We start from the raw sequence: 22,416 nt of genomic DNA, 5'->3' as shown, positions 1-22,416 counted from the left end.
GCACCTCACTGGAAAGTGGCATAATAACAGAGAAGAAGCTTGAACTTGCAGATTCTAAATCCCAGGTTCAAATTACCAGGATGTTGGCTCTCCTTGCCCTGAGAAATTGACTCACATTCACTGAAACCTCCATGGGTTGCTCAGAGAAGGTGTCACTTTAACCGATCTGATTTAGACAATATACCTCCTCATTTTTGACCAGTTTCAGCACTCAGTTCAATAAACAGGATGAAAGCATGCACATTATAAAAAACAAACCAAACCACAAACAATGGCTAAATCTGTTCATTGCATGTCCAAGTTTCCCACAGAAATCAGTGGGACTTTATATATAGAGAATAAACTAAGAAATATAGTTTGGATAGTACCTGAGGTTTTTATAAAAATGAAAGACAAAAAAACATTAGTGTTCCCTCACAGAGCCATTGTTTTCTGTACGTTTGGCCGTATCAAATTGGAGTAGGTTAGGTTCCTTCACAAGAAGGTATACCATACAGTCTGCCACTGCATCATGGATGCAAGTACCTCATCTCTTTGGTGTAAAAGAATCTCTGCTCTTCTTGGAAGCGGGAAAATTAATAGCTCAAGATTTATGTTTGATATCAGGTTTCTGAAACACTTAGATTAAATAGAATTCACTGCTGCCAGGGCAGAGAATACTTCAAACACAACTGCCATCTCCTCAAACTGCTGTCTCCTCCCTGATCTCCCCAAAATTGTTCTGCAAAAACAACAGTAGGTTTACAGTAGTATCATTATCTGGTCATTCTTAATGACTGCAATTATACCAAGTTACGTCTAAAGCAACTAGTGCTGGAACAATGACAGCAACTGCCAGAATAGTAGTGAGCAGACAGGATGATAAGAGCAGGAAAATGAGTCAATGGCCATAACTGAAAAAGTGAAACAAAACAACTGCCATGAAAAGACCAGTTCTCTGAGGTAAACTGCTGGGACAGGTGCTCAGGGTGTTCTGCTGGTGCCTTAGATGAAGGGCTGAGCTCACCACTCTGTGCTAGTGGTTGTGCTAGTGGTCTGTGCTGGTGGTCTGTGCTGGTGAGGTTGTAATGTCACTACTGGGACTGTAAATGGGTTCCAGTACATTCAGACTGGGAGGCTGGAAGTTAGAGCAGACCAATCTTCTGCTACACATCATGTCCCCCTGTGAGAAATCTGAACTGAAGAAACCTTTGAAAAAGATGGACAGAAGGGAGATGAAACAGGCTGAAATGGGTGAGCAGGGGTCAATCAGAGAACAGAAGACTGAGTATTTAGCCAGTTGTATTCTGACTTGCTACTGCAGTGCCTGCAAATCAAATAGAATGCAAGAGGATCAATACTGACATGTTAGGTAGAAATTATTTATAGTTTTTAATGTAATAGCCCTTAAAACTGGAATGAGAGGAACAGTCTAACAGCAAGAATCATACCATTATATATCCATGTACAGAAACCATGGAGCATTGCAACAAGTTTTCACTGTTCCTCCTCTGCCGTGAACATCAGACTTAGCAAATAGATGGTTTTTAGAGCACTTGATTAAATAGCAGAGGAGCCTTCAACTGTCATTGAAATAACTACTAAAATTTATGAAAAGCATGCCAAACCTGGACAAACCAAGTCTTACCCTCAGCAGCTTCATTCAAAGGTGTGTGAACTAATGCAGATGCACATACCTCACACACCTGAAGAGTAAACAATTTTACTGAATCGAGCATCGCTGCATGTGACTCCAACATGAAACCTACCAAAACCATACCTTTAGATAGGGATAGTCCTGCATTTTTATTTTGCTGTCTTATCTTTCTTTCTAATGAGGTTGATATGTTAAGAGGTGTACCTTTTACTCTACTACTTAAAATTTGTTCAAATTATTTGCCTGTGAAAACTCCTGAGGCCCCTTCAGTGAAATACTGCAGACATTAAAAAAAAAAAAAAGTAATTTGGAAAAAAATATATATATTTCCCTATAGAGAGAAATACTTCTCATACACAGCTGTGATGTTTTAGCTAATATGTGAAAAAAAAGGAGTATGCAATAGTTTATCTCTGTGTCAGCATTTAAACATGTACAAGTACACTTCTGAAGCATTACTGAAATAGAAGGAAACTGATTATATAAATCAGACCATATTAAAAAAATATACAAATAAAAAACTTGTGATGATGTTCAAACAAAAGAGCTATGTGAGAAAGAGGTACTGGGATTAACACTTCCACATAGTTAAAAAGTGATTATTTGGATATAGCCTTCTTTTGTCACCAAGGATCTATAATTTGCATTAATCCCTAGCTTAAAGAGTACTATAATGAAACAAATATATTAGTAAGCTAGAAACTCTATACTGTTCTTACCTGTTATGCAAATTTTCATTTCTGATATGTATTTTGGGGTTACTATCCAGAAAATACCATTTTCCTTTTGAGACATGAGACAGAAACAACATGAAAAGAACAAACAGAAGCAGAGAACCTGCCCAACTATATTTGGAGCCAATTTCCTCCCCTTCTGTATCTGAACTAGATTCTTCCTCCTTTTCTTTTTCCTCCTTTTCACTTCTCTTTACTTTTGAAGAAGGCTAGAAATATTCTGGGATGTGCTTTCTTTCTGGAAAGTCAAAATCTAGATGGGAGCCAATGTTCCATCATTTATTCACCAAAATCTCTTTTTAATTTTGTTTCAGGTCTTTCAGGCCTTCCATGAAACTCCAGTTTCATTTAGGATTCACTTTCTACTTCATCTGCAAAGAAATATGGTTTACAATACAGCCTTCTTTCACAGTTGGAGAAAAATGTTGAAGAGCTTCAAACAGCAGAAGCTACCAGATCACAGAATTATAGGGTATTTCAGGTTGGAAGTGATCACTGGAGGTCTCTAGTCCAATCAAGCTCCCTCTCAAAGGGATATCAACTATGAGATCAGCCCAGGCTACTTATGACTTTATCAAGTCACACACTGGAAATCTCCAAAGATGGAGATAGCAAAACCTTCTGGGCAACCTGTTCCAATGATGGGCATCTCTCATGGTGAAAAAATTTCCCCTTCTAAACAGCCTGAAAATGTTTCAATGTAAGTCTATTGTCTCTCACCCCCTTGTCATGCAGCACTGTGAAGAACCCATCCTTGATAACCTCCTCATAGACATTGCCAGGCTGCTGTTAGGTCTCCCTGAAGCCACCAAATAAAGATATTTTTCCTTTTCCCAGGCTGAACAAAAACAGTACCCTCAGTCTGTCTTTACAGTGCAAATGCTAAAGCTTCCTGACCATACCGGTGGCCCTCTGTCAAACTCACTCCCATCTATAGATTACTTTCACTGGGGACCCAAAACTGGATGCAGTATTCTACACAAATACCAGGAATTTTTCTCCTGGAGAAAAAAAAAGAGATTTGTTTTTCTTCCTGAAGGTCTCCACTTGTTTCTCTCCTTTGAGCACGCCTGTGCATGCATGTTCACACATACAGATATTTTGGACCTAAACGTCCCTTCCCTGATTTTGCATACTAAAATGCTATTTGGCTTATTCTGGGTTATGCTAGTGTTAGTGAAAGACAGATCAGTATAAAAATATACATTTTAATGTTATATATATACATGCATTCAAAAATTGTGAACATATGCACACAGTCATTACTTTTATAACTAAACCCTTAAAAAGTGGCTGTGTAAAAAGGCATGGCTTTAGGTATCCCTTGCACACTTCAACATTAGCCTCTAGCATTTGATTTTGTTTTTTTATTTCTCCTTAAATTTGTTTCTCTCAAGTTAAAGGATGATGTACAAATCTCAGTTAAGACAAGGAAACAAAGAAGAAAAATATGAGAAAATGCTTTTTCTAAGGCCAAGGAAGACCTAAGAGCAGAAGGAGAAGAAGGCACCAAATGAAGCCAAAATTCCCAAGCTGCTGTTATGCTGGCACCACAGAGATGACAGAAGCTGTGAGAAGCTGGCAAACATGAGAGAACAGTAGGTGAAGGAAGTGCGCACCCTGCATAATAAGGTGTCTCACTGCAGTTCTACAGATGAGGAGTAGAGCATGTGCAGAAGCCTACACTTTGCTCACTGGGGAGATCTAAAGTCCAGAAGAGAAATAAGTCCAGGGAAAGGTAGTCTTGAATAGCAAATCATCTAGTTAACTCATCTGGATCAAGGCACCTCGCTCCAAACTAGGCTGCCTGAAAAACTTTCTCAGTGCTTACTCTAGATTACTATGGCATGGGAAACACTAAACATAAATAAAAAGGACCCAATAGACATCTACACAAGCATTCCTTAACTAGCTTGAACATACAAAACAGAGTAAATTTTCACTCATGTGGGATGGCCTGGGAAGTGCACTCTCTGCTTTGTCATTCATGATTATTGTGCCCATCCCACCCTTGGTCTGATACACCCCCCAAAGCTTTATGCAAAAATGACATATATTCTTTTCTTTATCTGTCTCATTTGGCACTTGTTCAAAGTACTGCCACGCTATTGGATGACAGAGGCTGCAGATGCTCACGTAGGAAAACCGTGATCAAAATGTTAAGAAGTTCATAATAGTCTCATAATGGTGTAATTAATTTCTAACCAAGGCAAAAGATAGGCTTGAAACCTCAAACATTGCTACTAGGCACTTAGTGCTTCTCAAATAGCTACTAGGCTACTAGTGCTACTAGGAATCGTTTTTGTAGCCCTTAAAATCCTTCACCAAGTTCAAATCCAGGTGGCCTTTGGCTTTCCTAGCCATGTCTCTGCATGCTCAGTGTCTCTATACAGAGAGGCTGTGGAGTCTCTGTCCACGGAGATATTTAAAACTCAACTGGATGTGGTCTGGGGCAACTTGGTGGCACTCCTTGAGCAGGGGGTTGGACAAAATGACCTCCAGAACTCCCTGCCAACCTCAATCAATCTGTGACTCTGGGTCCACTTCAGAATGCATTAGAAAAAAAAAAAAAAGTCCTCTAAGAACAGTGAAGTAAGGGATAAAAGTCTGTCAGTTTTGATGTTCTGATTTAGTATGGAACTTGTATAACTTAGCAGTGATACAACAGTTCTTGCCCCAGGGGATATTTAAGTGAACATTTCCACACATTATGGCTAAATCTTGCAAATGCCATCATCAAGCTTACAGTGAAATTTAGCCTTTTCAAATTAAAGGCCTTAAGTTAATAACATGGTACATTCTAATGATGATTCCTGCAAGCCGTGATTGTTAACATTTTTGAGATTTAAAGCATTTACATGAGTAAACTGCAACTGCTGCCTACTCCAGTTGTTAAATGCTATGTATTAGTGAAAACTTGATATGCTGTGTCAAAAATGTAACTCTTCAGTCAATGAAAAATCTGCAATATGCAGAGACAAACACAAGCAAACTCTTAATTTCTGAAATATCAATACAAAATTGCATTTCATTTTTTAAATGATTCTGCAAAACCCATTTAAATGAGTAATATGGGCACTATAATAATTTCTTTCTAGCTTGGTAAATCATACCATAATTTGTGTACACACTAAATGCTGACCAAATTCATTAAAAGCAATAATCACAAATTGCTTGGGGTTTCTATTCACTATTAACAGGCCTTAAATAAATGCCTGTGAGATTTGGGAACAAAAGCTGTTTTTGAAACTTCCCTCCAAGGTTTTAATAAACTTAATGAGAAGGGGAAACTCAAAAAACCTCTAGAAACCTGAGTATTTTTCACTTGTAAATGCTGAAACACTGAAAACATACACAGTTCTGCTGCTGCAGATGCTTTTTAGTCATAACTAACTAGTCCTCTTTATTTCCAATGAACGTAATATTCACACTACATTTATTATTTACCTCTGCAGCCCGCAGCCCACATCCCTCATCACAGACATTCAGACTTCAGATTCACAAGTTTCTGCTGTGCTGATGCCAATTCTCCTGCCTTTAACCTGCTGGCAGCTCTGTATCCCCTCTCACACAGGAGGTCAGCATGAAATGAGAGCTGTAACCCAATATCACTCCATAAAACAACCTAACTCCTTCACTGGACCACACAGAGCTTTTTCCTTAGGGACTAAAACCCACTGATCCATGCAAATGTTCACTGCAGCCCACCTAAATTAATGAGAGAAGGGCAATTTCTCTCATTCTCCATACTGCTACAGAATGTAAGGAATTGAAACACATATATTATATTGGTGTTGAAAAAGAAATCAGTCTTCTAGAATTACAGATTTTATTATTTTAAAATACCTGTTGACTAAGTTACGTAAGCGCAGCAAACAGGGAAGAAACAAAAACTGTCATCAATCAGTTCTTTTGTCCTCATGTTTTTAAGCAAAAAACATTGCTATAACACAGCTCTTTCATTTTTGTTAGAATTGACTGCCAGCAACATTCCCCTTCCCTTAGCAGAAACTAATATAAAATTTAGGCTATAAGAAAGGGACTTCTATTTCAAAGAAATGGTTGGTGAGCAGTAAAGCAGAAATGCACGCCTTGATTCATTGATGTATTCACATTTCCAACAAATACCTATTTGATAAGGCCATTTCCTCACTCAGAGTCAGACACAGTACAGAAAATTTCCCCTATGAGTCACTGATTTGTATTAGTATTAATTATTTTACCTGTAATAAACATGCAATGTCTGGATTTCTTCTTCTAATTTTTTGCACTGTTGAAGAGCAGCCTCTTTTTCTTGTTGCAGGGTTATCAATTCTGCCTGTGAAGTGATAAAAAAATTATAAACAATTTATTCAGAATATCCATATTGCTTTGAAAATTTAACAATCCTCTGTGCATTCATTTGAGCCGTGCTCTATTATAAAGTTACTAAAGCGATACTGTTTTATAACACTGCTTATTTAACTCTTGTTCTAGCACTGCAATTGTTTCTAGTTTGTTGGGTTTTCTTCCTCAGCAGAACGATGCTTTGAATGGCTTCCCCCATGTGCATGGTAAACTTTTTAAATGCCTACGGTTAGACTTCTGTTCAGCCAAGTGTTTATCAACAAATATATTTTATGTTGATATGCTCCTACAGTGCAAAACCATTGAGCGAAATGTAGCGAGTGAAGCAAAGCACTTGGCCCCAAACAACCAGCGTGCGACTCTTGGTCTGCACAAGGCTTTCCAGCTATTCAGCATGGCTCTTTTGGTGAGAGCCACTGGCTGATGTTACCAGCAGGACAGCTGCTGGATAACTGGCACACTGAGCGGTGGTAGACGATGAGGCAATGCGGGATGACAAGACTGGCACCACTGTCTCATTTTGGGATCTGGGTGCATTCTCACCCAGGACCCAGACTGTAGTGGAGTGAGGGAATCTGTGAGCAACCACTGTCATCTCCCATCTGTGAACCCTCCCGGATATTTCCACTCCCGTTGTTTATTCACATCATGCTGTGAAAGGCTTATGACTCACAGCCATTATGGAAATTGCAGCATGTGGCTTGTAAGTCAGGAAGGTAGCCAGCCCCAACAGGACCTTATGGTTAAAAAGGAGGTAGGAGAAGTAAGTACTCATGTATATTTAATAGGGCCCTATAGGTTAATCACCAGTAATTTTCAACGTCCAGTTTCAGTAGCACTGCAGGACTCACTTGAGGGCCCAGATACCATATAAATTATCTTGAAATCAGTGGATGATTAATTGTTGTAACAACAAATAAGACCGGGCTTGCAAAGCAATTCTTTGACACATGAGCCTGAGCATTGGGCTGCTTTCCAGTGTTTTTAATTCATGGTGTGAGTTATTAATTGTACAAATTTTAGAGCCCCAAACCAAGAGGTACATGTGTGAGAAATGCTGACTGCAGATTCTGCCAACTCTTCAGGATAGCGTTGTGGAAAAGTTTCTTGGTAAATTAAAGGCTTGTTACATGAGCTATGAATACATGAAGGGAAATGCACAGAGTTCAGCCTCTAGTGCTGCCAAACTCCCTGTATAATCATGAACAACTCTGTCTGTATGCCTCAAAATCTCTCTCCTAAAACAGGGCTCCCACTTGCTTCTGTTTCCTGTTTGCCTACTAAGACTTTAAGTCTTCAAGGCAGGTGCTTTACTGTTTACTGTCAACTCCCAGTCATCTATGGGCAATTTATTCTGCTGGTTGATTAATTATGTCCTGGATACATGGCTGACTGCTGGCAAATTTTATTAAACACCACATTGCACAAATGCAGATACACAACCAATCTCTGCACTGTGCCGTTCAGTGTGTCACGTTGCACACAGGGTTTTGCATTGGCCTGCATACAGAGCCTACCACTGTAAGTGCTCCTGCAATGGACATCCATAAAATTTTTATAGGAAGTTCACTAGAGAATAAACCAAACTTTCTTACTGTATGGCGAGTTCCTTCAGCTTCAAAAGCAGAAAGTGTTAATGTTTAACCTCTGAGTGACAGTAGTTTAGAGCTTCTGATACTGAAAACAATGTACTGGATGCTGGCAAGCCCTAGCTCCTGTCAACAAGAGGTTAAAATCCTCTGCAGGTGAGCCTCTTGTCTGGTGCTGCTTGTTGCCTTGCAAGCAGAACTCACAGAACACAAGGATGTTAGCCAAACCAAGCTATTTTCTGTAATTATACTGTTCTGTAGGTGAAACAACATTCTTAAAAATTGGAAAACACGCTTGAATCAAAGTAGGTGGTTTGTTCTAGAGGCCAATAATTAACATCCTTGCCAATTTTCAGTGTACTGTGAAGTGTGATTGAAATGGTAGACTGGAAGGAAATGTTTGCAGCTGACACACCTACTCACGGAGAGATTAACAGCTAGTCTCTTTGGAGAACTATCATAAAATAGAACTAATGTTCCATCTGCTTTTCAGGACAAAAGTCAGAAGGCACTAGAGTCTGAAGACTCTTTTTTATCTCAGTTTTTCAGAGAAAACTGCACTGATTTGACTGGGTTTGCACCAGTAAAAATAACAGCTGAATCAGGTGCTTTGGATAAAGCAAGCAAACGAACCCTCAAAACAGCTACAAAAAGTGAAGGGAAGAAAAGAAGGCATTTGCTAACATCCTCAGTAGCATGTAGTGGGGTTGATTCTAGGGAGTTGCACGAGACCAATAAAATTTCAAGCACAAGATTTTTTTGTGCAGAGTGCAGCCACACAACAGAACACCCCATTATTCACAGACCTGAAGAGTGGTAAAGACAAAGGAATGACTCAAATATCCTCTCAGAAGAGAGATGTCTTCTTTCACTAGAAGAAGGAAAGCAAAATAGTGCCTCACACAAAGTTAAATTGCTAACTAAAATAATGATGCCTTCACTACTATAAAACATTTGGAAGACTCCTCTAATGTACATTGAAATCTATCCATAACGCAAATGGCAAAAATCCTACATGAGCTCACCTCTAGTAATAACAGCTGCTTGGGACCTTTGTAGCAAAATATTATTCCTTTGGAAAGCATCAAGCTCTGGAAATCAGAACTCTTCACAGAAATGGGCAAGTTTTGATTAATTTTTTTTTAAAGGTAGACTAAGGAAGGTACAACAAGAGGAGAAAGAATTACACTCATGTGCCTCTGGTGGTTTCCCTTTAAAATGTCAATATAAAGGAGGTGAGGTTGGTCACCGCTTTGGTATTGGGGTCACCCTCAGTGAAGTTCCTGTTTAATCCAGAAAAGGTTAAACAGATCACTGATCCCTGGGATATGGTCTTTCTTCCAATTTTATTTTGCCCACAAGATCCTCTGCTTTCATATTTGGTTTAAGGTGGATAGGTTCTTTCCCTATGTGCCTCCCCCCCCCCCCCCCGCAAAAGAGAATTCTTGTTTCTACACCTATCCCATTTTGCATTTGAGCAAACTTGCCAAAAAATTTAAATTTTGCTAATTGCTATCTATCGAACCTAAACCAGCCTGATCTTGACTAAGAAAATATCATTACTGATCCTTTTGTTATTGCTTTTGTTTCAAAATATCTAAATGAACAGTGCTGTATGCTTTCTTAAGCCAAAGAATCTAAAAATACAAGACTTGTATTTTTAAATACAGAGAGTAAACCTAATTTTTATCTTTTTCTGATTCCTCTAGGGCAAACATGAGCATCCTCAACTCTAACCTAAATTGAAAGGTAAGAACACACATCATCCTATGCTGCCAGGTTCCCTGTGGGTGACAGATGGTTTTTATAATGCTCTTCGACATCCAACAGAAGGAAAAAATATTTCAATGAATTTGAATAATAAATATTCATATCTATCTTTTTACTGATTTTTGTCTCATACTTTTATAGAAAGCATATATATTTCCAACTACACATATTTATAGAAAGCATATATTTTTCCCTCCTTACATAGGTTAAACAAACAACCTTTTGCGTTACCTCTCAGTAAGCAGGCTCTGTACTCTCCTGATCAGTTCAAATGCATCTCTCATCAGTACTCTGCTAGCAGTACACCCTAACTCTAGTGGAAATATATTATGATACATTCTTGCATCCCTTTTGCTCACAGTCACCCTCTGATACATGTCTATTATCCTGCCCACTGGTATTACCCAGCTAACAGTGGAAATTCTTATTCATACTGGAACAAGGATACCTTACACTTGGTACCACTGAATTCCACCCCACTGCTTTTATTTTTCCAGTACTTGAGGCCATTCCAATCTTTCTGCAAGATAGCTTGAACTTACTTTATTTGAATAATGTCTCCACTTTGTATTAATAACATCTCCCAGCTCTGCATCATCAAGCAATTTTGTTGGTACACTGCTGCTCTTTATGCCAAAGGTTCTCAATGACAGCATTAAAGAAAACTGGTTCAGCACCAACTAGTGAGAAATTGGAGTGAAATTCCACTAGTGAAATCCTTGGACCTTAACGTTTCTCCTTTCAAAGCTGTTTGCTGTTGCCTTCCTGCTAACTAGTTCCTTATTGCCTTTGACTAATCCCTCATCTCCTTCATGGGTACATGAAATTTTGCAGACAGACATGAGCTCAACATACCCATCCTTCCAAACAAGAGATGCTAGGTAAACCCAGCTAGCAGCAAGCAGCATTTCCCACATTAAGCTTGCACATGCTTGTAAAATAACAATATACACATTCTCCACTGTAATGAATAATTTTCCATATGGCACCACATGAAGCTTATGTGTTAATTTATATTTAACAAGTTTCCTTGTCTAAATAACCAGTTATCATACTAAAGAAGAATTCTTGCATGATCTTACTTAGGTGAAAGCTGTACTTCAATCCACTGTCAATGGATCCATGCTTTAAAATCATTTTTTTCCCAAATTTACTCCGAAGCCTCACAATAAAGACTAACTGGGCTACAACTGCCAGAACTCTGTTTCTTTGCCCTTCTAAATATAGATGCTGACTCTGCTAATTTCCTGTCATATTACACTGTACACAGCCTCACAGGATTTATTAAAGAACTTCACTATCATTCTTGTAATTTCAGGTATAAGGTCTTTCAGAACTGGGGATAGAAACCTGCCATTATCCCAATCTGAACACAATAATGTGTTGAACAGCTAGGATGTACTCCATTTCCATACATTCACTTTTCTTAACCCCTGTCCTTGTAGTTGACATCAACACGGCCCAATGCTGAGAGAAAAAAAAAAAGAAAGTCACGCAGATCCGGGTTATCCTTGATCTCCATGCCATTCTCAGAGCAATGGCAAATTTCCTCTTTCCTTGTTCTCATTTCAGTCGTTACACTATTGTTTGTTTTAATTTCCTTTCCAAAGGCCAATTTAGCTTAACCTCTGGCAATTTTCATTTGTCTTTGTATCTGTTTTCTAAGATGTAACTTTCTTGCTTTATAAGTAAACTCAAAGTGTTAAGAAGAGTTATTCTTACTTTATTCTTACTGCGATTATAACCAATCCAATTAGAACTGATACCCTTTCCACCCAAAGTATTTTCCACCATGTTGACTGAGTTGCCTGTAAACATGCAAGTATTCCTTAACTCAGTCATAGTTGCTATCAACAGCTTTTTCTGCTACTGATCCAGGATATTCCTATGGATGAGAAGAAAGCTGGATGGCAATTCCGGAGTGCCTCAAAGGTAATTTCTGCAATTTATGAACTCATTTATACCCAATAGAGCTGTATAATGTGCAAAGATGGCAGTCAGATGTCTTTCTGCTCCTTTGGTTCTATTTTATCTGAAATGGAATCTAGCTACAAATGTATAACTGGGAATTGTCCCATTTCTTATGGGGCAGAAGTATGTTTCTGTTGATATCAGCAGGTTGGGTGGACAGCATGAGGTCAGGTGTCTTTTTAGGGCAGCAGGAGACTAGTAGGGCGAAACAAAGGTTTCTTTCATGCTGAATTAGAATGAGAAAGCAAGAAAAAAAAAGCAACCCAAACCAAAAACCCTTTGGAAAAAATGTTTTAAAACTATTGAAGAAATATTTTTATCTTATACTATTTTTACTGCTTTTACATTTTACACATCGTGTCACTAGGAGAAGCATGTACCACATGATGGAGTGGGTCATGTTGTGACACATTATGACATCCAGCTTCTAACCATTCTATTATTTTTACATTAGCAGCTGCTACGTAGTGTAGATTACAACAACTCATCTTATTTTCTGTATTAGAGTGTCAACATATCAAACTGTTCCACCACCAATAAAAGCAGGTGATGCTTTGATCTAGAAAAGAATATAAGCACTTGTCTTATTAATTAGGGGATCAGAGGTTTTCAGGGTCAAGAAAAAGACACCAGCTAACACAAGGGGACTGAAAATGCCTAGCACGCTAATATTAAACACAGTAAGTGATCTCCTTGTTTTTTAAATCACAGTGCTAACGTGTCAAACGTTCATTACAATGCAAACAGGGGACACGTTGACCTAGAAAATTAGATAAAGTGTTTCAACTTGCATTTAAGTGCCAGCTGCCCTTGACGATTTTAAAAATGAAAAGTGAAAATTAGAACTGTACTATAGTAGATGTTATAAATTATTAACAAATTATGAAAGACATCATTAACAATAATAAATCCAAATTTAAATTGCAAAATTAAAGCTTCATGTTGAATTTTTGAAATTTGAAAAGTAGCTTCTAATATTGACCAAATAACACCTCTGGGAGATAAACTGAAAAGTTTGGAATACTAACTGAAATCATTAGAAATTCATGAAAAATTGTTTCTCAACACATCGTTTTCTAACAGAAATAGTAAGCTTATCTTAACTTAGAGTAAATCAAGGGACTATATTACTGATTCCTGATGGACCTGAGCTGCTGTGGAAGATCAGCACAGCTAGAAAAACTACCCTGCAGAACAGGCTATAGGTTGGTTGTGGGTGTGAATTTCAGGGTAACTGGGGGTGGTGGGAATGCTAACAGCCTTTAAGCCACAGCTTCCCCCAACACAACGCCACAACCACACCCATTTTGACATTCCGTCTGAGCACAAAAGAATGGGATCTCAACAGCAAACATGACCTTTATGAGTTTGCATCAGGATCAAACAATTAACCATAATAAGATTTTACTCTACAATCTAATACTATTGTTGGTCAGAATAAATATCAGTTAATGAAATTTTTCTGAAACTTTTTTTTTTTTAAATAAAAAGCATTGTTTCACTGGGACAATAACACCTTGCGAAGACGCACTGGTTTAGACGGAAATATTTCTGAGGAATGTCAGACAGAATTTCTGACAGGAGAACTCCTCTCCAGCCACGTAATTAGTTGTTTTTTTTTGGATGCAGAAACCTAATGCTGAGTTCCAGTCTTTGTGTTAACTCACTGTGGAAACAGCAGAATCCCACCAGTAAGAATACTTCTCTGCTCTCAAGTCTTGTGAATTACCTAAGTTTCTGGTGATTTCCACTGGTTTATGGAAACTGGCATAAATAATTTTCTATCAAACTGCTAAGTATGTGAAAAGCAAATCCAGACAGTGGATGCATCATGGGAAAGGATACTAACTCCACAACTCAGCCATCAAAATGTTTGAGGGTGCCCAACTTGGATCAGGGAGCTGAAATCAGTGTTTTCACCTATGATGTGAGTGCATCATCATGGGCTTTTCAGTATGTATAAGTGCATCTTTTTCAGTTACTTTACAGCTAATGTCTTAATGTTTTCTCTTACTGGAATTACAAACAGTAACCCCATAATCTCCCTTTTATTCCGAAATGGAACTGTCATTTTTAAGAAATGCTGCACTGCAAGTCTACGTAACGCCCCTTTCCCAACTCAATCTTTACACTATCTCTAATTTAACATTTTTAGGGAGCTTCTCAGTGAACTTGCTATCTGGGGTCCAGACTCTTGTCTTCATCACAACACAAATTCCCCAGTAAGAATATATGATCATAACATATGAATATTGCTTGTACGGTCACTCATTTCTGAGAGGTTCTGTTGTGACTGGGACGACAGCAACTGGCCACAACAAATATTATGCAGATTGTACAATCAGGGAAAAAAGAAAATCAACAAATAACTTTTTATTGCTCTGTTAAAAAAATTGAAAGGTTCCAGTAGTATTCTTGCCCAGACCTGGTTCATTTTATTACGATAAGAACAAACTTAATATCTACTAATTATCTTAAAGCAATACCGGTTAAACCATTATGCCCAAGATGTGAAAGTCTCATTCTTGTACTGCATGGTCACGTCACACTGGGAAGCATGTGCTGTACCAGCAGTATTTGACAAGCAGTTCACTCCTTCACCTAATGATGTGCCCAAATGAACACACATTACAGGCAGATTCAGTTCGTTGTCACATTATGCAAGAAAGTGTCTGTATGAAACGCTCATGATATCTTTCAGTGAGAATTGAGAATCTGCTCATCTAACCGTAAATGTGAAGCTGATCAAAGCTTGTTCATCATCTGCAGCACTATTTTGTAACATCCTATACTTCTTCCAAGGAATATACACTATATTGAAATTGCAGGAAAAATTAGCTATTCAAAGGACAATGCAAGGCATGTGATGATTGTGTGAGACTAATACATGGAACCATTTTATTATTAAGGATGATCCATGGAGTGAGAAAGATTAATTTGGAATTCTGCCCCTGTGAGGTTGACCCAAAACTAACTGACTTCCCAGGGTCAAGTTTTATTTATGATTTTCATTTGTTTGCTAAAACCCCTAGAGATACCATAGTACATGCCTACAATGTACATACGGATAATTACCTGAAGATACCACAAAGCTTATTTCAGGTAAGGTGTAACCTTAGTGACAACAAAAAGACTCCAGAAAGCTTTCAAGGATGACATCTTCAAAATACATTCTTAGCTGGATTGAGCTTTGCAGATAAACAGATGTCATGTGTAGAGATGTTGTCCTTTTTGTAGGAGGTATTTTATCGAGAACACAAGCTGGAGGTGCAATTTTAAGTAGCAAGTATTTAGGTCTCCATATACAGACAGGTAGATATTTGTCTCTCTATTAAACCATGATGCACGCTGTGAAAATAAAAAAAAAACCCCAACAACAATCAAGAAGACATTGTTTTAACTGAGGAGCAAAAAGCCATTCAGAACAGTTATTTCTGTATAGTAGCTATGGCTTTAGAAACTATATGAAAACAACAAAAATAAGTTAATCCCTTCACATCTCAGATTAAAGACTGCTTAAAGTTGTCAGCATATGGAAAGGTCACATTTCTCCACGTTCTGTAATTCAGGTTTGGCCTTGGTGACATGAGACATTTTGTTTCTGATCTGAAAATCAGTTGGAAAGATGCAAGTTCAAATAAACAATGGGAAGACATCAGCAATACAGAGAAATCTGTCTTATTTGAAGGGAAAATAAAGCACGTTGTTTTATGCATGGTGCATACTATTTATCTGAGGAAGCCTTCTTATGTCCCCTTTTACAGCTGCATAGGTAACTGGACTAAAAAGGGATTTTCTCCCTTCAAAGGCAAACCAGGTTATCAAATATAATCTTAAAACAAGGAAGAAAAAACCTCTCTGGCCTACTTTAGTAACAAACATGTTTCCCTCAACTCAGAGACGTGAATTGTTTCACACGCACCACAAAGACTATTACACTATATAACAAACTTTACTGGCAATCTTCTTAGGGGAAATCAAGAAGGAAATGACTGTGTAGGCCGGAGTGAGCTGAAGAAACCTTCCAGGTAGTGCCTGAGACCTGCTGGCAGATTAGTCTAGTCTGGGAAAGCTTCAAATGTCAGCACCCACGGTAAACCTGTTGTCCATGCAACTGACTTTGGACACTTAGGATATCGAGTCAGTATCTGCCACAAACAGCAAGTCGTCAGCACAGGATCCAAAAGCTAGTGTTGTAATGTTGTCTCAGAAGCTTTGCGGTAACAAAGACCCTATTCAATAGAAACAACATTCCCCTCAGCCCCAAAAGTGTCCTATCCAGTTCGGGGTGGAACTGAATTGGCAGAAGAACAGAAGAAAGTTCATGTTACAGCCAGACATGTTTTATCTCTGCGCTGCAGCCAGAAACTGTGTGTGCTTTCAGGGCTCTCTGGCTGGTACGTTTTCAGGCTCCACTAACAGACCCCAAACTGACCACAGCAATCACCTCTATTGCTATAAAGAACCATCCAGAAACCATGGTCTGGTCTTGAGATCTACTGGCATGACTTGCCTTGTGTTACCATGTACCCCTAAAAGGAAGGGCTACTGACACTGGATTGTCAAAGGGCAACAGGCCTGGGTACACAGTATTGTTTAAAGGCATTGTGCAGGAAAGTGGGTTAAAACCCTGTCAGGAATCTTTCTAACAAAAAGCATAGATAGTCCCATGTCAATGTGCAAGCCCATGCCCTGATCCTATTTTAGTTACTACAGTATATACAGATAATTGGTCTTGCTAACTAATAAAAGCTTAATAAACTTGACCAAGATTGACAAAGCGAACATACATGAGTCTGACAATTTTCTTCTCTGGCTCCCAGTAGGCTGTGGAGCCACTCTTGACTGTTCAACAGGTGTCACCCACAGCTCCACTCCAGCAATGCAGAAGTAATTCTTGCCTGGGTAAATCTTTCTAACCTTACTTTACTTCTCAAGCTCTATTGCAGATTCCCTCTTATAGTCAAGTTCTTGGCTTTAGTCTTTAACCAGCCATTGGCCATGCCCTTCCACTGATGTTTGAACTTGTTTACCCTTTGGCTTCTCTGTTATGAGACATTATTACAGCTCCTTACCCCTGATTTCAGTGTGACACCACTCCAGCTGAGACAATGCAACATTTCACAAGTCTCTTTTTCAGAAGAAAATATGAGATCTTTCATGCAGAAAAAAAACATGCAAGGCAGTAACTTGAGCAAAAAGGAGTTAACAATTTACGCATCAAAGCTTATAATTGATGCTATGTGATAATACACTCCAAATTATAACCTTTCACGCAAAGAAACAGAATGACTGTTATCTCTTGACAGACAGTACTTCTGCAGAAGGCAGCAGTGTCTAAACCCACTATCAGGATTAAACTACAAACATTTTATAAAAGCCATAGGACTATAAAAATTAATTCTCACAGTAACTTCAGTGGGATGGCTTCAGTACATAACTCTTCCAGGGTTTGGAAGCAAAGGCAGGGAAGAGATGGAGTTAATACTTGGTATTTCATGTTGTGGTCTTCATCTTATGTAAAATGAATTACTGACAGGTATACACCCTCAAATTTATCTGGTATTTTTGTACACACAGAAATTCAGAATCAAAGTGCAGAGCTCAACAGCAACTGTTGCACTTCAGAAAAGAATAAATCATTACTGAATAAATGTATCTGTTAGCAAGAAAAATAGGAATAAGAATAAATCCATGAGTACATGCCCCACACTGACGTGCAGACCTTAACTACCAAGAAATGTTCAAAACAACTTGAATCTGGCAAGTCTGTTAGTATTGCTTTTATTTTGATATCTGAAGTTCTGATCAGACAACATAGAAAGAAAAATTAGGTTCTTTCTCCAGTTGGATTAATGCTGTATGTAACACTTCTTTCCTTGGGAAAAAAGCTCCTGCTCCTGAGGCTGGCTACAGGCTTCACCACCTTGAGCTCATTGTGCAGCTGGGGTGACTGTGAATTTCAAAGACACTGTGAACAAGCTACTCTCATGTCTCCTGTGATGAGAGGATCCTCAATAGGTAATTTTAAACAGTTTCACTTTCAATCTGTGTAATTCTTGATGTGTAAAAGGGTTCAATCATACTGAGTCTGAATAGCTTGTGCTGACTTTGACCAGAGCAACTCTCTGAATCTTGGTTTCTCCACAATCTTATTGCAATGTATTCCATACAAGTAGAACTCAGACAGAGGATTTAAAATTAAAGAAAAGCAAACAGATATGTTTATGAGAAGATACATTCAAGTATTTATATGAACCATCTTATCCGATGGAAAAAGTACGGAAGATTCAATAGATGGCACCTCCCTACTGAATCAGCAGCTGATGGACACCTCCATAGATTGTTATGGAGGCTATACTGTTTGATGAAATCTGTTGATATAAGTGAGTTACCTTCATTCAGGTCCTAAAAGTATGTTCTGATGCTAAAAGATTTCTGGTCCTTTCTGCAAAAATCTATTCCCAAAATTTTATATGAGGTAGGTAATCACATTTCCCCAGACCTGTTTGATTAGATTCTTTGTTGTAGGCAAAAACATTCTTTTCACTTCCTATCTAAGTTTTGGTGCATATTTGCAGAACATGTCTAAATTTCTGTTGCAACTCAGACTCAACTACATTTCAACTGGAAATAAAGGTAGTTGCATGCATATCTGATAATTCTTGTAATCTTCAAAGGAAGGAAGAGGAAGGGAAGGGAATGAGCAGAGTGACATGTTACCCACAGTCATTTTCTTTAACATCATAACTTGCAAAATAAAACAAAATAACCCACTGGAAAGACAAATATTTCTGTCAACTACCAAATACTCTAGCAATTTTCCACAGTATAATCTAATGCAGGTGTATTTCTTTTTTCTTTTTTGAGCAAGACAAAAGAAACCATTTCAATCACCAAAGATTGTTGTGTACAAAAATCATGCCCTGATAAACCCAGACACCAAACATGTCTCTACGTTACTACCTTACAGTTAGAATTTTAGCCAATGCTTTTGTTTTCGTTTGTTCAAAGCATATCTTATACTTTTTCACTGCACCTATTATACGTTTCTTCACTTTGAACACCTGCTGAACCAAACTTGTCTTGCCAGAATATTTTTAATTACGCAATCTGTTTTCTGTCAATGGCAAGCACTTGGGTAGAATTTCTTATATACCTTTCAACATACCCAGCAGACAATTAAGAACTTGGTGTACAGAAATATTTGCCAGCTGAAATATTAGTGAGACAAGTTTAATCAAGTGATCTTGACTTAGCAAAGAATCACATTTTTTTCATGATTCGTTTATTGCCACCTTTAAATGCTATTTCTTAGAAATTTTTATTGACTCAGTCATTCACACAATCTGCAATACATGCCTGACTTGCATAATACTTCAGGCAATAGTTCCATTAATACCTGAACGCTTTCTTTTCATGCGTAACATAATGAATGACAAATTCGTCTCCAGCTTTTAAGAAAATTTGGTTTCGCAGGGAAAATCCTGACCTATTGAAGCCAACAGAAGTTCACTGTTGACTTCAATGGGATTAACATTTGTATACATGCATTCTCTCTCTTTAATGACGAGTATTCCAATTATATGTGCGCCGTACACAAGGATAACACATATAATAAGTCTAATTAAGACAAATGTCTTTGACTTTGTGTTTGCTGACTGATACTATAAATGCAGCTATTTAGCCAAGCATTGTGCAGAACCCTCACCAATTCTGTAATGATAAAATGGTGACATATTTGTGCAGCGCAAGGTGTTACCTGGCATTTACTTTTAAACTGGCCAACGTATGCAGGTTTCATCAGAGAAAGAAAAAACACTGTGCAACAAATTTTGCAAAGGATCTGAACAGCAGTAATAAAATTCTTTAAAACCCCACCACTTTCAGAATGATGACACTATTTTTTTGGGAAAGGATGCAGGGCGACTAAACTCATACACAAATGGGGAAACCCATTACTTTCTTTTGGAGGCTGCTATATTGGTAGCCCTCTTGCATTGGCATACTGCTGCGGATTGTAGCTGTTGTATGAAACTTCACAAAATGCTTTTGATCCATTTTATCTTGCAACTTAGCAAAGAAATGTTGCAATAAGAAACACCAACAAAGATCTGAAAAACTTAAGCTCTGGATTACCATATTGTGTTCTCCTGCCATTCAATGTGCCAGACAAAGGCAGTGGTGTTCAAAGTAGAAAAAGAAAGAGAAAAAAGAAACTGGTCACAGAAAGTGCAGAGCACAGAGTAAATAATATTCCTCCGCATCCCTACTCTTTCATAGATTTGTTGTTAAAAGAGTTGCAGCAATTAGGCTTTTGTTAATTACCAGCTGTTGAAACAGATGTGTTGACTGTCCTTATTAGCCAACAGCTGGGACAGGAGAACAATTGATGCTCTCTAAAACCAACAGCCAGCTGCTTTGCAGTAATTATCTCCTATTGATAATACAGGTGATAAAGGCAGCAAAAAGGTTATGTGCTTCAATAACTAAGGTACTGTTACTGAATATCACTGGAATTTATGGTTAATTTAGAAAATAGTAGAAAAGTAAGTTGTCTGCTTCCTATCTTCATTGTGTCAAGGTCAAGTCATATGCAAACAACAGGGGAAATACAACCACAAAAAAAACCCACAACTTTTTTATTATTTTTTTTTTACCTTCTTACTACATTTCAAATATCTTGCTGATCTTTAAGGAATGCTTTATCTTTCAGGTGATTATGACTACATGTCTTTCTTCGTTAACTCAGTTTCCCCATATGCATTTCCTTGCATTCAATTTTACCATAAATGACTTTTCACAATGTACGGATGGTTATTCCTAATTGCTTGAAATTTTATTATACAACATATAATAAGATATCATAAACAAACGATTAAAGACGGGGACCATTCCTCTAGAAAGTTAGGTTCTAGTCTCAGGCATGCCATCAATTCTTAAGGAAATTCACTTCACTTCTTGGAATTCAGTTTCCCTGGCGCTAAAATGGGAGAACTGTTTATCTGGATCAATCACTTTGTGATTGATGATTTTAACATACTATTTAAATGCAAAGTAATGCTTGCATAATACATTACTGTAACAGGAAAAAAAAAAAGGCATGCTTTTTTAGTATTGACATATATCAGAGGCTATAAAATGAATAGTTATTTGAAAACCACGGGGCCAGACTTCCACGAATGGGAGCCACAAGCGTAACTGCTAATATCTAAATGGAATATACCAACATGGGTAGTCAGATGACTTACATTTACTTTTGCACCTGCTCTGATTTATGTTTTCATCTCCATACCCTATTAAAGTTCATTAAAAGTAAAGAAAGCAGAAATTTTAAACCATTTTTATTAGCTGCTCAGTTCATCTCAAGCCAACAAAAGACGTGTCTACAAGAATCTACAACCATGTCTATTCGCTAATTAGTCTGCACTTAAAGACACTGCCTTACTGAAAACAAGGATTAAGGCTGGTTGAATACTCTCCCTTTCACAGACCTCCCTTATATCTCTGTTGGGTCATCATAAGCAGCTTGTTCTCTGAGCTTTAAGTAGGGAAGCTTGACAATCAGTTCTGGGCTCATCAGTAGGCACTGGGGCAATTAACGGGAACTATCAACGTTTTAAGGGACATGCAAAAAAAACAACTAGCCAAAGTTTCAACAACAGGGATGGGTAAGAATGTATCATAATCTCATGGCATCCTCTGTTTTAAGAAAGGTACACAGCAGGATATATAATTTTATATTTCATAAAAAAGCAAAAGAATGTACTTCTCTGTTCCCACTTCAGACTCAAAAAAACCCTAACAAAAAACAAAACCCCACCCATTATAGCAGGAAAAATTACATGGATCCTTGTATACACATCCTCATGTCTATTAACAGGAATCCGCAGCATGCTATTAAAAAGAACAGAGAACTTGCACCTCGTTGTCAGTTTTCTGCCTTCAGAAGAGTGCTAAAATGATAGAAAAAAGGAAGGAGAAGGAATGATTTTAAGCAACCACTTTTCATTTGCTTTTCATTCCTTCTTAAATTTCTCCAGCTGCTCCTCTCTACCCTTGCAGTGTTTTCAGGCTGTCACACTGGGCTTTTCTCTGGAAGGTGAAACTTGGCTCTTTGCCTTTTGTTTTTCATCCATGAATGAGTTGGGGGGAGGGGGGGAAGGGGGACTTGGGGAGAGAGGAAAGTGATTTAGTTTTGGTCTCACTCTGCCTTGGACTACCATTGGAAAGTTAACATTTAGACTGTGCCAATGAGGAGCTAATTTGAGCAATGAGCAGTACAGAGCTCCTCTGCCTTCGGAAGAGATCTGAAGAAAGTTTTGTATCTAATGTGGAAAGGTACTAACTAAATTTGGGACAGAAATCA

General features: G+C 38.1%; 1 protein-coding gene and 1 long non-coding RNA gene across 5 annotated transcripts in view; both read right to left on the bottom strand.

Annotated features, from left to right (window-relative positions):
* LOC133274399 (uncharacterized) overlaps positions 1–22,416 on the bottom strand; it is a 733,952-nt gene that overhangs the window by 409,114 nt on the left and 302,422 nt on the right. The window lies entirely within an intron of this gene.
* MIPOL1 (mirror-image polydactyly 1) overlaps positions 1–22,416 on the bottom strand; it is a 194,945-nt gene that overhangs the window by 45,357 nt on the left and 127,172 nt on the right. For all 4 annotated transcript variants that reach the window (XM_061463544.1, XM_061463546.1, XM_061463543.1 and 1 more), the window contains one exon: positions 6,594–6,688. In XM_061463544.1, coding sequence (XP_061319528.1) covers positions 6,594–6,688 — 95 coding nt within the window. The remainder of the gene's footprint in view (positions 1–6,593; positions 6,689–22,416) is intronic.

The sequence above is a fragment of the Pezoporus flaviventris genome, unplaced genomic scaffold, assembly GCF_033815535.1.
Source record: "Pezoporus flaviventris isolate CSIRO_AGI_PZ_B2104156 unplaced genomic scaffold, CSIRO_AGI_Pfla_v1 ptg000036l, whole genome shotgun sequence".
Classification (NCBI taxonomy): Eukaryota; Metazoa; Chordata; class Aves; order Psittaciformes; family Psittacidae; genus Pezoporus; species Pezoporus flaviventris.
Note: the sequence above shows the minus strand (reverse complement) of the source record. Positions and strands in the feature narration are given on the sequence as shown.